Source organism: Rhipicephalus sanguineus, chromosome 5 (genome assembly GCF_013339695.2).
Source record: "Rhipicephalus sanguineus isolate Rsan-2018 chromosome 5, BIME_Rsan_1.4, whole genome shotgun sequence".
Lineage (NCBI taxonomy): Eukaryota > Metazoa > Arthropoda > Arachnida > Ixodida > Ixodidae > Rhipicephalus > Rhipicephalus sanguineus.
Window position 1 is genome coordinate 11,002,436 of NC_051180.1, and position 12,726 is coordinate 11,015,161.

The 12,726-nt window shown below is 46.8% G+C and overlaps 1 protein-coding gene across 1 annotated transcript in view; it reads left to right on the forward strand.

Moving 5' to 3' along the window:
- The window catches only part of LOC119393204 (cytochrome P450 3A8), a 29,977-nt gene extending 19,904 nt beyond the window's left edge, over positions 1–10,073 (forward strand). Inside the window, exons 9-14 of the mRNA XM_037660056.2 lie at positions 1,310–1,382; positions 3,318–3,426; positions 5,512–5,603; positions 5,686–5,826; positions 8,274–8,436; positions 9,970–10,073. Of these exons, the coding sequence (XP_037515984.1) occupies positions 1,310–1,382; positions 3,318–3,426; positions 5,512–5,603; positions 5,686–5,826; positions 8,274–8,436; positions 9,970–10,065 (674 nt within the window). The 3' untranslated portion in view covers positions 10,066–10,073. The remainder of the gene's footprint in view (positions 1–1,309; positions 1,383–3,317; positions 3,427–5,511; positions 5,604–5,685; positions 5,827–8,273; positions 8,437–9,969) is intronic.
- Positions 10,074–12,726: the final 2,653 nt, after the last annotated feature.

The following is a 12,726-nucleotide window of genomic DNA, read 5'->3' on the forward strand; positions in this document are numbered from 1 at the left end:
AAATACTATTACTTTTGAAAAGTAATGAAATTACTTCGAAATTACTTTTTAGAAAGTTCATCATTTAGACGCTAACTCCTTCATGCCCAACTCATTAAATCAATGCTTGACAGTGACTGACAGTCGTTTTCGGGATGAACTTGGAAGAGCACTCATTCGTTTCCACTATTTCCAGATGTTGCCACGCCCAGAATTACCCTTCATTCTGACGAAGTCTGGCCCAGCAGGCTTCGTCAGAATCCTTCTCTTCAATCATTCATCGTACCTAACCCGTCGATATATATATATATATATATATATATATATATATATATATATATATATATATATATATATATATATATATATATATATATATCGACGGTTCCGGTACGATGAATGATGAAGTCATTGCACATGACCAATTGTTTGTATGTATATGTGTTGTATTTGCAATATATATATATATATATATATATATATATATATATATATATATATATATATATATATATATATATATATATATATATATATATATATATATAATCTGCTCATAGAGCACCGGATTATGCAATATGGATACACCTAAAGCACTGTGGTCACTAAGCTCAAGCCATATGAGCATAATGACCATACACATTAAAGGGGTACTGACACGAATATTTTCAGTTGTCGTTTTTTTTGCGTCAATGAAAGGTCAAGCCCTCAAGAGCCTAGAAAAGGTAGTGCTAAGCGAGAGTGCGCCCTGAAAAAGTAATTACAGTATGTTTTTAAAAGCTGGTTTCGGTTCCTACTGTACCCTGACGTCACAACACGGTATGAGCTTCTCGTCACGTGCTCGCACAATATATAGTGACGTTTCCATGGCTGCTCCGCACTGTGGCTCCATTGGTGACGCACAAGCGGCCATTTTGGAAGTTTTGATGACGCACAAGCGACCATCTTGGAAGTTTTGTTACCTAACGTCATTACAACTAGCCAGACTGCTGCGTGAAGTCACCAGAATTTGTACTGTAGCCTGACGTCAAGCTAGTGTCGATGTCAGTAGGTGCGCCATGGGAAAATTAACTTTAATATCAAATTAAAATCTCTTATCAGCATTTGCTGAGCTTCACACTTGCTCAGAGCGGTCTCTGCATACAGGAGATTTGTATGGCAGAGTAAACTCGCCTTCGAAAAAAGCAACAAACTCGAAACATGTAAGAAAAACCAAACACATCATCAACGCTGAATATTTTTTTACTCCTAAATTAGCGGAAAAAGCGGCAGTTGTTATTGAGTTGCGATTAATAAACAACTATTTGCTGCCGTAATTTGTTTGTTTCAGGTGTGTTCAAAGTCGACAAGAAGATGTCCTCAACGGAAGTGTCTGTTAACACGGCAATGCTTCTAATCGCTGGGTAAGGTCACGCCTAGCCTAGTAACTTCTCAATGCGATGATTCGCATATGTGCTACTCGTCTTTCTGTTGGTAAAACGCCGCCAAGGCAGGATTCCCATACAATGGAAACTAGGAAAAGTGCTGATTAAGACGAAAGCCTTAACAACATATAACAATAATAATAATAATAATAAAAGACGAAAGCCTCAAAGGGCTCGTATGGTGAACTTGAGCAAAACACCGCAGGCGCAAAAAGTGTTACAAGAGCCCACGTGACCTCCGAGCGAGTGTCGCCTGCAGAAAGAACGGTTTGTTTTGGCGTCATCTTGTGGCGTCGTCATGACGTCACAGATCGCTGAAAATCGTGGAGACATGGCATGACGTCATGTCGTGTTCAAGTCGCTTGGCGAAAGGTGGGCCCACCCCGGAGGTCACTGTGTCAAGGTAATTTAGTGCGCGTCTCCCTCACTGCAGCTCGTCGTGTTCTGCAGGATCGCTGGTCCGCGATTGTGTCACTTAATGCACCACGAAATGTGCAGAGGCTTTCGCCTTCAAGTGCTACACCGTGTAACACGCTACCGATTTTCTTTTTTAGGAAGGACGAGGCGCTATATCTCACCAGAAGTATTCACCGCAACCGCGCATATGTGGCGTAGTGTTTATCATCGGGCTTTTGTACAGCAGTCGCTTTCAATGTAAAAGCAAGTATACGTAAGCGCTGCCGCTGCACCAGCCAAAGAGGGCTTGCGCTGATGCTATTGCGCTCGCTCTTTTTCGTGATGTCAAAATTTCCGTGTTTTCAAAATTGCCTATTTTGCCACGCAAGCGTGCGTTTGTGCCGTTGGCTTTATATCAAAAACTTGAACGTTCTGGCAACCATAACCGTAGATATCTCGATAGGCGCAGCTAAACATATTTTCCAGTATGCCTAGTGTTTACATTCACAGAGAGAAAGTACTTACTCTCCGAACGAAAATCAGCCTGCACGGGTCTCTTATTGCCGACGTGAAGTGCACCGCGGCTCCGTGGGTGGAGCTTAAACTTGTTCTCAGTTTACAGCCGATTGTAGGGGCCCCGACTTCCTATCACACATTTGGAACATTTTGCTTAAAACTTTTTATTATGTTCATTTTGTGTGCATGTGCACTGCGTTGACGTCACTCGTGTGTATGCTCGTGTGCGCACCGCACTTTGTGTGTGTGTGTGTGTGTGTGTGTGTGTGTGTGTGTGTGTGTGTGTGTGTGTGTGTGTGTGTGTGTGTGTGTGTGTGTGTGTGTGTGTGTGTGTGTGTGTGATATGTCACGTCACAGCCAGTTGGTCGGTCTAAATGTCCGAGAGGTAGCTAAAGAAAGCTTGCAGCATATAAAATTAAGGGTCCTTCTTGATGAAGAATATAAGTACAATGGTTAATGGATAAGCATAATATTCAATTTGGTATGGCACGTCAACTCTCGGCTGCGCTATCAAGCGGCTAAGCATTGCGCGAATTGCTGCAGCAGAAGACGTAGACGGGGCTGACAGTACTCGATACGGAATGAAACGCGTCAGCCACTCAACGCGCTAGCGTGCACGCGGGAAATTCTTAACCACATCCACGGCGGCGTTTATGGCGTACACAATAAAAAACGGTGTTTATGGTGTAATGATTGCCGTATTAGGCCTGGGTGCTAGAGTTCGTGGTTTGCTTCTTTGCTTCCTGCAGGGTCTTCAGGCTCTCATTATTTGTTTCTGAAGTTATGATCGTTCTTTTTTTTAATTTTTATTCTGTTTCAGTTTTATTTATTTTTCCACGTTATAGTGTGCACTGCCATTGTGGACGGACAACTCATGCACGCTTTTCCCGCGCTTTTCGCTCGTAACGAGGTTTCCAAAGCCTTAGACAACAAAATCTAGCCGGAAAGGAGGGCGAAGGCATGGACTAACTACATGACGTGCACTCTGCTCTCCCGTTGCAGTTTCGGTACGACCTCCGTGGCTCTGAGCTTCGTGTGCTACATGCTCGCAAATCACCTCGACATCCAGGAGAGAGTCAGGGAAGAAGTGAAACAAGTCAGAAGAAAATACGTAAGTGCATAAAGGCTGTTCCCGTCCTCTGCGGCTCATATTTCCTTCTGGCTGCAAAAAAAAAAAAAAAAAAAGAACTATACTCGGTTACAACCTAAGAAAGAATGTAAATTCCGCTAACAGAAAAACGGCCCTTCACCTGCCAATGACAGCTGGTTCCCGCTCGAGCCGTTAGTGCTTTTTCGCAGCTAATGTAAATACTACGCATTTTGGACACTGATGTGAAACAACGAATCGATTTGTATTGATAAATTGTAATCTGAGAACTCTAATGTCGTTAATTTCACCATCATCTGTCTATTCATAGCGAATAAAATCAAGGTCAGTCTCATTTTGAAATTTTGCGCTGAATACTTCGCACGTGACGTCACGGATTTCACCATGTATTTTTCGTATTTTTGGCCACATGGGCTAAACGAAATTTCCTGAAACTTGGTATGTTGAGTCTATGGCCCCGGTCAATGTGCTCCATTTTTACCGACTAGGAACAACCTAGGACATAGAAGGCGCGGTCAAAAATCTATGACGTCACGGTGTTTGGTGCGGGAATTTCAAGGTCACCACACGCATTTTCATTTTGCGCGTTTCCTTGCTTACCAAGTGTTTTCTCGCGGCAAGCGTAGTGATATTGGAGTTGTGAAAGAGTAATTTGCTAATATTAGAAAAATCGCTTATCTTTTTAGTGTCCATTTAAAGGCTGGTCGTTATAAAACATCGTTTGGCTGAGGAGCGATCTCAGAATCCCTGACGAAATTTACGGGGACGTTCGAGTTTCCGACCTAAAACCAGCGACACAAACGTGCGTCTATATGGGAGAGTCATCTATGTGAAACACTCGAGAAGTGCTTGATGTCAGGAAAATGAGTAAGCTCTATTGGATGGGAAGGGCAGCGTTGGCAGCGTGCGGAGCTGTCTTTCTTTCTTTGGTTGTAACCGAGTATAACAGTCGAGTTTAAAAGGAAATCGTATTTCAAAAACGCGAGAGAATCAAATTTTTATTTCAAAATTACCGATTTTCTTTCTTTTTTGCTTTATCAAGTTGAGTTTCTATATTCTATATAATAATCGAACTTGGATTTAAACTGGAAAACGGTTAAAATTGTGCTTAGGGCACGGGGTGGCTGTCCAGCGCGCATTGTCTGGAGTTGGTCGAAAACAGCAAAGCTGCTTGCGAATGGTGTTCCCGTGATGAGTTCAGTGAGGCCGGATTCTCAAGATAACCATATAGTTGCCCCAGCTCCCATGAAGCAAGGAAAAGCAGAAAGAAAACGAAAATATTCCGCGTAAGCAAACTTTAAATTTTACCTTTACAATGCGACTTGCGCAGAATGCAATTTTCGGGGGCTTTTTGAGTTTGCCATCTTGTTTTTGGTAATTCTGTTGCTCGGATCCGGATTACATTTTTGCCATATTTTCTTTAACATGTAAGGAGTGCCATCATTTTCTTTAAACTTCGATATCATCTGTATATTCATGAAGAATTTTCAATAACCTGATGCTGGGGCACGAACATTTTAAGACTTTTGACGTTATGATGTTTCACCAGGGGCGTAGCCAAGGGGGGGGTTGGGGGGGTTCAAACCCCCCCCCCCCCCCCGAAATTTTTCAGTTTTGCTTGCGTATATAGGCACGCACACATACAAACGCACGCACGAACATACATAAAGTATGGTTGAACCCCCCCCGAAAAAAATTTCTGGCTACGCCCCTGTGTTTCACCTTCATTAAAATATTCTATATGCACTTTCCAGTGAGATGTCGGCATTCTAATGCTGTTGTATCGTTGTTTCTCGAATCTCGACGCCAAATGCCCTTCAGAAACGACCCATATACGAGATATATATAGGAAGGGCCTTCTTTCAAATGGCAACGCGTCAGCTGACCTGTTCAAACTCCTCCGCCACCCGCACCAATATTCCTCACTGTTCCGGCACTTGAGGGCGACTAAATTTCTAAATATTGTGACTGCGGCCCGCTAGTTGAGGCGAGTTTGAGACTCCTAACCTATACCATTCAATTTGAACTTACATGACACCGTTCTAAAAACAACTGGTGTTTACTGTCGCATAACTAACGTTGGTGCAGGGTTCCCTGGACTACACGGCGGTGACGCAAGGCCTCAAGTACCTGTCGTGCGTGGTGGATGAGACGCTGCGTGTCTTCCCTGTGGTAGTTGCGTGCGTATAAGACTCTTATGGCGCCACTTAAGAGGCACGTATGCTGAATCGCGTGGCTTAACGATGCGCGACTCGAACGCAGGTTCGTCACTCGGTCTGCACGAGAAGACTTCGAATACAAAGGCGTGAAGTACAGCGCCGGTCTGAGCATCATGTCCCCGACCATGGTGGTCCAGAAGGACCCCAAGGCATGGACTGAACCCGAACGATTCGATCCCGATAGGTACGGAACATCAGCTAAGCTTTGACCCGAGCGTCGAAATGTAGCGCAGCTTCGTGCGCTTACTTCGCATTCGTCGTTTTGTACATAACCATTGCTAGAACAAATATACGTTCAACAACGTTTACGCCCGTATTCACAGTGACAAGACATATGAAATTATTTAGCGAATTAACCACTGTAGACATACATACGCGTATAAGCAGTGACGCAAGGCTGCGTATTTTTCCTCGTTACTTCTCGTTCAAAACTGTCATGCAGGAAATATAGTTGGATGAAAGGTTGGAAAAAACCACGCATCTCCACGACGTGAATCATGACGAGTGGGCAAAGCTCTGGGTATCGTATGGGTGAGTAACCCTACGTTACCCGAGCGTTTCCCCATATGTAAATTGAGTGACGTAAAGTGACATAAAGAGTCGACGACAAAGCTAGGTCCCAAGGTTCATAATGTCTACGTTGAAGTCGCCGACTAGTATAAAGGGTTTGTGCTTGTAGGTGTTTTATGTTGTTCTGTCACAATTATGATTTATATTCGTCTATTGTAAACCTTTCTTTTTGTTCACATATACACATATATGTTTCCACTACAGACGGTTTTCTATATACCATGGCAGCGGACAGTGCGAGTCGACGACAAAGCTAGGTCCTAAGGTCCATAAGGTGTACGTTGATGTCACCGACTACTATAGAGGATTTGTGCTTGCAGGTGTCTTATATTGTTTCGTCACAATTATGATTGACGTCTATTGTCAAACCTGATGTTTCGATTTTGCACGGTGCTGTGCCGTGCGCACGGACGCTAAACGGACGGACAAGCCTCGGCCTTAAGGTGCGTCGCCCCTAAAACGGATTGAAGATCGTTGCGAGAGATTATCAGCTTCGCTCAGTCAAGGAGGAGCTAATGAGGTTATTTTGTGTGTTTACATTTCTACATTCTCGGGCTCTCTCACTCTAAATCTCTTCGAAAGTCAGCGCAAATGTTTTAAAGATAGCGCAAGAGCCAGCAATCATCTCAAGTCAGGAGCCCGGTGAATCGGATACAAGCCAGGACCATGCGATGGCCACGGACCATTTCACTATTTCCTTTCGCACATCGTCTCGGATGTGGCTCGAAGGTATCGGAACTCGGATGTTTCTCTGAAATAAAAACGGAAAGTTGCAAAATGCTGGCTATGACCAGATGACAAGCTTTCCTTGTTCCAACGTGTTGTGAACAACGATATCGATGTGCGGTCGGATCTTATTAAACGGGGCGTAGCCATGGGGGGGGGGGGGGGGTGTTCCAACCCCCCTTACCAAAATTTGTGTACATATACACGCACACGTACAAATGCATGCACGAACATACAAAAAAGACGGTTGACCCTCCCCCACCCCCATCCGAAAAAATTTCTGGCTACGCTTCTGATATACAGATTCTGCCTAACACTGCCAAGAAAAGACTGGTACTGCTCAGGCCCTTCTCATGACATCGAACTGCATATAGGTTGACCGGAATGGTGACCTTTCATAGCATCGGACAGCCACCATTCCCCCTCCCCCACCGCCGCGTCGGCCGTCACATCGCATGAAAAGTCGTACCGTCTGTCTCGCGCTTTAGACGGGTAACAGAACACTTACGAAAGAAAAAATCACACCATCACCGCTAAAGGGGACCATGAGGCGATGCGAAGCAGCGTTTCGGTATGGTCTAGCCACCATAGTTTCGGCATGTCCAGCCCGCGTTTCAGAGGGGAAGTGAGAGAGGGGGAGGGAAAGGGGAGGGTGGAAAATGGGAGAGGAGGTTGTGGAGAGGGTTTGCGCATGCGCAGTAAGGTTGGTCACGCCACACACCACCACCACCGGTTTGAACTCCACCATAAGATGCTTCGCATCTAAAAAAGAAAACGGAGCGCCGACCAAAACAGAAATGATATCATTTAGCAAAGACTTTTCGCCTCCTGCACGGGAGCCTTATCAAAATGATGATCATTGTGAACAAGGCTCCCGTGCGGGAGCAGAAACGTCTTTTTGAATGAAAACATTTCTACTCTGGTCGGTGCTGTGTTTATTTCGACAGCATGCATACAGACTGATTCAGTATAGTATGTCATCAGGGGCGTAGGCAGAAATTTTTTGTTTGGGTGGTGGGGGCTCCTTTTTTATCTGAAGTGGGGGCCAGGCAGGCAGATGTGGGCGACTGTCATTTTGTGCTCTGTATGCCATGGCAAAATAAAAAAGAAAAAAGGAAAGAAAATTCGGGGGTGACACGGGCACGGTGTGCCACCCCCTGGCTACGCCACTGGCTGATAAAAATCTTACCTGCTCGACGTCTGCGCACCATTGCGCGCGTGCTCGTCACTTGGGCATAGATAGACAAATAAGGCTAAACAAGAAGTTTGTATCGCCTAACAAAGATAACCGCTTCACGCTCTCCAGTCAAGTCACGCGACCATTTTTCCGCGCAGGTTCCTGCCGGAAAATGTGGCCCAGCAGCACGGCATGGCGTACCAGCCATTCGGTCAAGGGCCCCGCAACTGCATCGGCAAGAGGCTTGCGCTGATCGAGATCATCTACACTGTGGGCCGCATCGTGGAACGCTTCCGCCTGGAGCCCGGTCCTTCTCAGAAGGTGAGCACGACTGGCACAACGTGTGAGCTGTGCGCACCTTCCATTTCCACTCGTTTCGCCTCTGCTGCCTTTTGTATGGCACTGTTGAGGTGTCCAACACAAAACCCATTTTTTCAAACAAGAATTACCCTGCATCGATTGCTGCTCTCATCTCACTGTACGCACGCTCGTTTCGCTTTCTGATCACGAGAGCTATGTATTGCATATTTCAATGATGAATGTGTAATAGTTCTTCCAGTTAACTTTCATTCGCATGATGTAAAGTGTGTGCGAATACTAGAAGGGGTGCACCCCTTCTACGGCACTGCACGCTGTTTTATTTCTTTTCACGGATCGCCCGGTGTGCCACCCCCTGTCTACGCCACTGCTTAAGCTTTTCCTTCGTTAGTGCTCTCTTGAATTTCTTATATCCAGGCCCAACAAATTTTTACGTTGAAGAGTATATGGCTATAGCCGGATACAACTCTACAAGTCCGCGGCATTTACTCCTCAAAGGCGTATGCACACAAACCTGTACCAATGGGCGCGCACTACATACGGACGTCATGAGAAGCATAAGCGTGCGCAGGGTTCCCCTTCAGGGGGGACGAAGGTTCGTCGCAGCGCCCCCCCTCCCTATTATGTCAATGTATGCGGCTGCCTTTGCGCCCCTCTTCTCGCCCCCCCTACAATGTATAGGGCTGACTTTGCGCCCCCCCTTCTCGCCCCCCTTGCCCCCCCCTGCGCACGCCTATGATGAGAAGGACGGCTGGTAACCCCGTCTTCAGTGAAGATTGCCGAGTGCATGAGCGGGACTATTTCTTTAGCCGCGTAGGGGGATCGGCTGCTGCGCTTCGGTCGTCTTAAGTTGTATCCAACCTTTTCACAGACGGCTCCCTGGGCGCCGCCATAATCCTCTCTCGGCTGCGCTAAATAGGCGTGACCCACCAGAAATGCACCGCCGAGGTTGTGACGTCAGCCTTTGTACTCCCGCGCGCAGCCCAGCATGGCGGCGTTTTTTCTCTCCTGTGAAAAGGTCTGGTTCGCGAACGCGCACAAAACGACGCGTAGAACAGTTTTTAACAAGTGTCGCGATACTCGGCGGCGGCACTTCCCACCAGTCGTGCTAGCGCTGTCATCACCGGTAGCCTAGAGTTACTGTATATGCTACCTAAAATATGCAGTAACTCTACGGTAGCCCTTTGTACTCGCTATGAGACGGGCGCGTGTCGTTCGCTGACGAAGAAAGAATAGCGGGATTCAAGGGGTGTCGACGAAGCGCGAATGGGCGCGAAAACGACGTGAAGCCACTGCCCCAGCCGCTGGCTTTCGTCTTCACTCTTGATCTCTTTTTACTGAGGCAGCGCTGCGTGTTAGCTCGTTCGTTAGCTAAGGATGCACTGAGTGCTCTTCACTGAAGTCATGCATGCGCTGTACTTAGACCTCCCTTTTGGCTCTCCCTACAATTGTGATAGATACATCAGACCATTGCCGATTCCGAATTTCATCAAAATTTAAGCAAGGTTAACAAGGATGTGTTGCAAATGGTTTCAGGAGAACCTCGAGCTTCGCTTCTACTCGATGGTGTGCGAGCCTCGCGAGGGCCCCTGGATCAAATTCAAGCCCATACTGGATGAAGAGCAAGCCTGAAGCTCGGAAAGCCGGTAGAATTACCATCGTCTGCATTCACCGCCTAATGAAATAACATTCCGCCACATACTCATGCGATTACTTGAAGGTGCACAGAACATGTCATTCCGGAGCGTGACCAGACTTCACAGCATTCAAGCGTTCCCTATCCCCATTTGACAGGCGTTGGTAGATTGACACTGAAGTGGTTATTGTATAGTCTATAAAAATGTCGTTAAGCTCGACTATTTCGAATTAAGGTTGCAGGTACGCGCCTGGCGGCTGAATAAATTACTTCGGCTGAACAGAGCGCTGACACCGCACGCCTCCATTCGGATAAGCGTGGGTGTCTTCAGGAGGAGCTCAATACGGCGACAATTCAACTGTGAGCTTAACATGGCGGCGCTTGAACTGTGTTTTAACGAAGACCCGGTTCGAAGACGAAGACCCAGTGCAACTTGACAAGAATACATCGTTCTTCTACACAATATATAATGGAGAGAAAAACGAAGCGACCGAGCGGTGCCGCAATCATGATCCGTGAGGTACGAGATATCACTTTGTTTAAAATTCTGTATTATGCTCTTCTCTTTAAAAATTGTAAATAGCATTTATTTTGCTAGTACGTGTTCCATACTGGTGAATGATGCAGCTTCCGGTGTGACGTCACCCACACACGCGAGTGCGCGGGTGACGCGAGCGCAGCGCATTGTACACTGTATATACATAAATAAAAATGTTAAAGGGGTCATGAAGCACCCCTTGGGCTTGTTGAAAAAACACATCCTGCGGAAAGCTGACACGGCTATGAATTAACTGCTCTGCAAAATATTACAGTCGTGCGCGCCGCGTAGAGGCCACAAGCGGAGCGCGAAGTTGCCGTTTCCTCAGGCGCCCTCTTTTCAAACAGAGGCCGGTTCTCACTCTCGTCGGTGGGCGGGGCGTCTGCACGCTGACGTCACGGATCTGCCAGTTTACGTCGCAAGAGATATAGCATGCTTATTGGCCGATAGCCGGATGAGATGCGCTTCTTGCCACGGGGTGCCGCCACTTGCCCGCGCCGCACTCCTCAGTCTGCTAAATTTACACGGTAGCCGCACTCGCGCACGCGAATCACAGCGGGAGAGCGATCGCGTTTCATGACGCGCGCTGACGTAACTTCTTACCCCCGTGCCATCACTCCCTGTCTAGCTTCCAGTGCGCTCGTCGGCACGAGAAAAGAGAGAAAGCGCTGAGAGCGTGCGCCAAACCCCCGTAACTCCGCTCATTCTTGACGGATTCGAGAAATTTTTGCGGCAATCGATTCGGGAGGCAGTAAACTCCGATACTGAGGTCATTAGATCATTGCTTGGAAAGTGGTTCATGACCCCTTTAACAATGTTGAAAACGTAACAATGACGAAGCACCATGAAAGTGCTTCGCTTATACCATGGTGAATTATTTGGTCTATAGTCGGATACAACTTTAGAAGTCAGCGGCATTTGCTCCTCAAAGGCAGATGCACACAAGCCTGAACCAATGGGCGCGCACTCCAGACTGACGTCATGAGCCGGACAGCCGGTGGCCCCGCCTTCAGAGAACATAGCCGCGTGCATGAGTGCTTTAGTCGCGGTGGCGATCGGCTGCTACTTCGGTAGTCTGGGCGGGGCCTCTCCGGAATTCTTATGTTGTATACGACAATAGTTAATAACATCTTATAAAAGTCAATTCCGCAATACTAAGTGCGGCTCGTCGGCACTGGCGTAGCCAAGCGAAGGGGGTGTTCAAACCTTCGAAAATTTTCAATTTTGTATGTGTATATACACGCATCCGTACAAACGCGCACAAACACGCATAAAAAAGTTGAACCCCTCCCCCCCCCTTCCCTCCCCCCAAAAAATCTCCGGCTACGCTCCCACGTGGGAGGCCTAAGCCAAGGAACTTAAATTGCTGGTTCATAATAAAGTTTATTCCTCCTCCTCCGGCTACGCTCCTGCTCGTCAGTGCGTTTGAGCCACAGATTCCAGCACCAGCTATCGATGGGCCGCTTTTATTGGACAATACCAGTTAAGAAAGAAATCATAGGGGAGCTTATTTACCGTCTTAATCGCAGTGCAGAAATGATAACGAGCATTAATTAAAGGGGATGAAATAAAACAGCCCCCAGTGGTCGCTCGTACTTAGACCTTGCCCAAGTGGGAGCTAGCCGGAAACCACGAGCTCCGCTTTATTGCTAATCCACGACAACTTGTACTTTTTCATCATTTCATTGCGCGATTATGTGCGTAAGTGTGTAGTGGTGTATCAACTCGTTCGCGATTGAGGGGGCGGGGGGCAAGCTCCCCTTGTAGATATGCCTATGTAAGTGTGCACGGTCATCAATAGATTATTTTGACTTATCCGGGACACCGCTACCTGCTCCAAATGTGACCAAGATTATCTGAGACTGCGGACGTCGTACAGCGTAGATCAACTGCGTGTGCGATGACAAAATATATATGGGTCATAATAGTTAACTGCAGAGCGCAAATTAGGTACGGAACACAGAAGAACACCAATAGCACAGGACAAGCGCTTGTCCTTTGCTGTGTGTGTTCTTTGCCTCATACCTAATGTGCACTTTGCAGTTTACCATTATTGAGGTGGTTCGAGTTTCTAGGCGCCATATGCAGCCGCTGCAGTGAGCTTCATTGACCCGGTGCA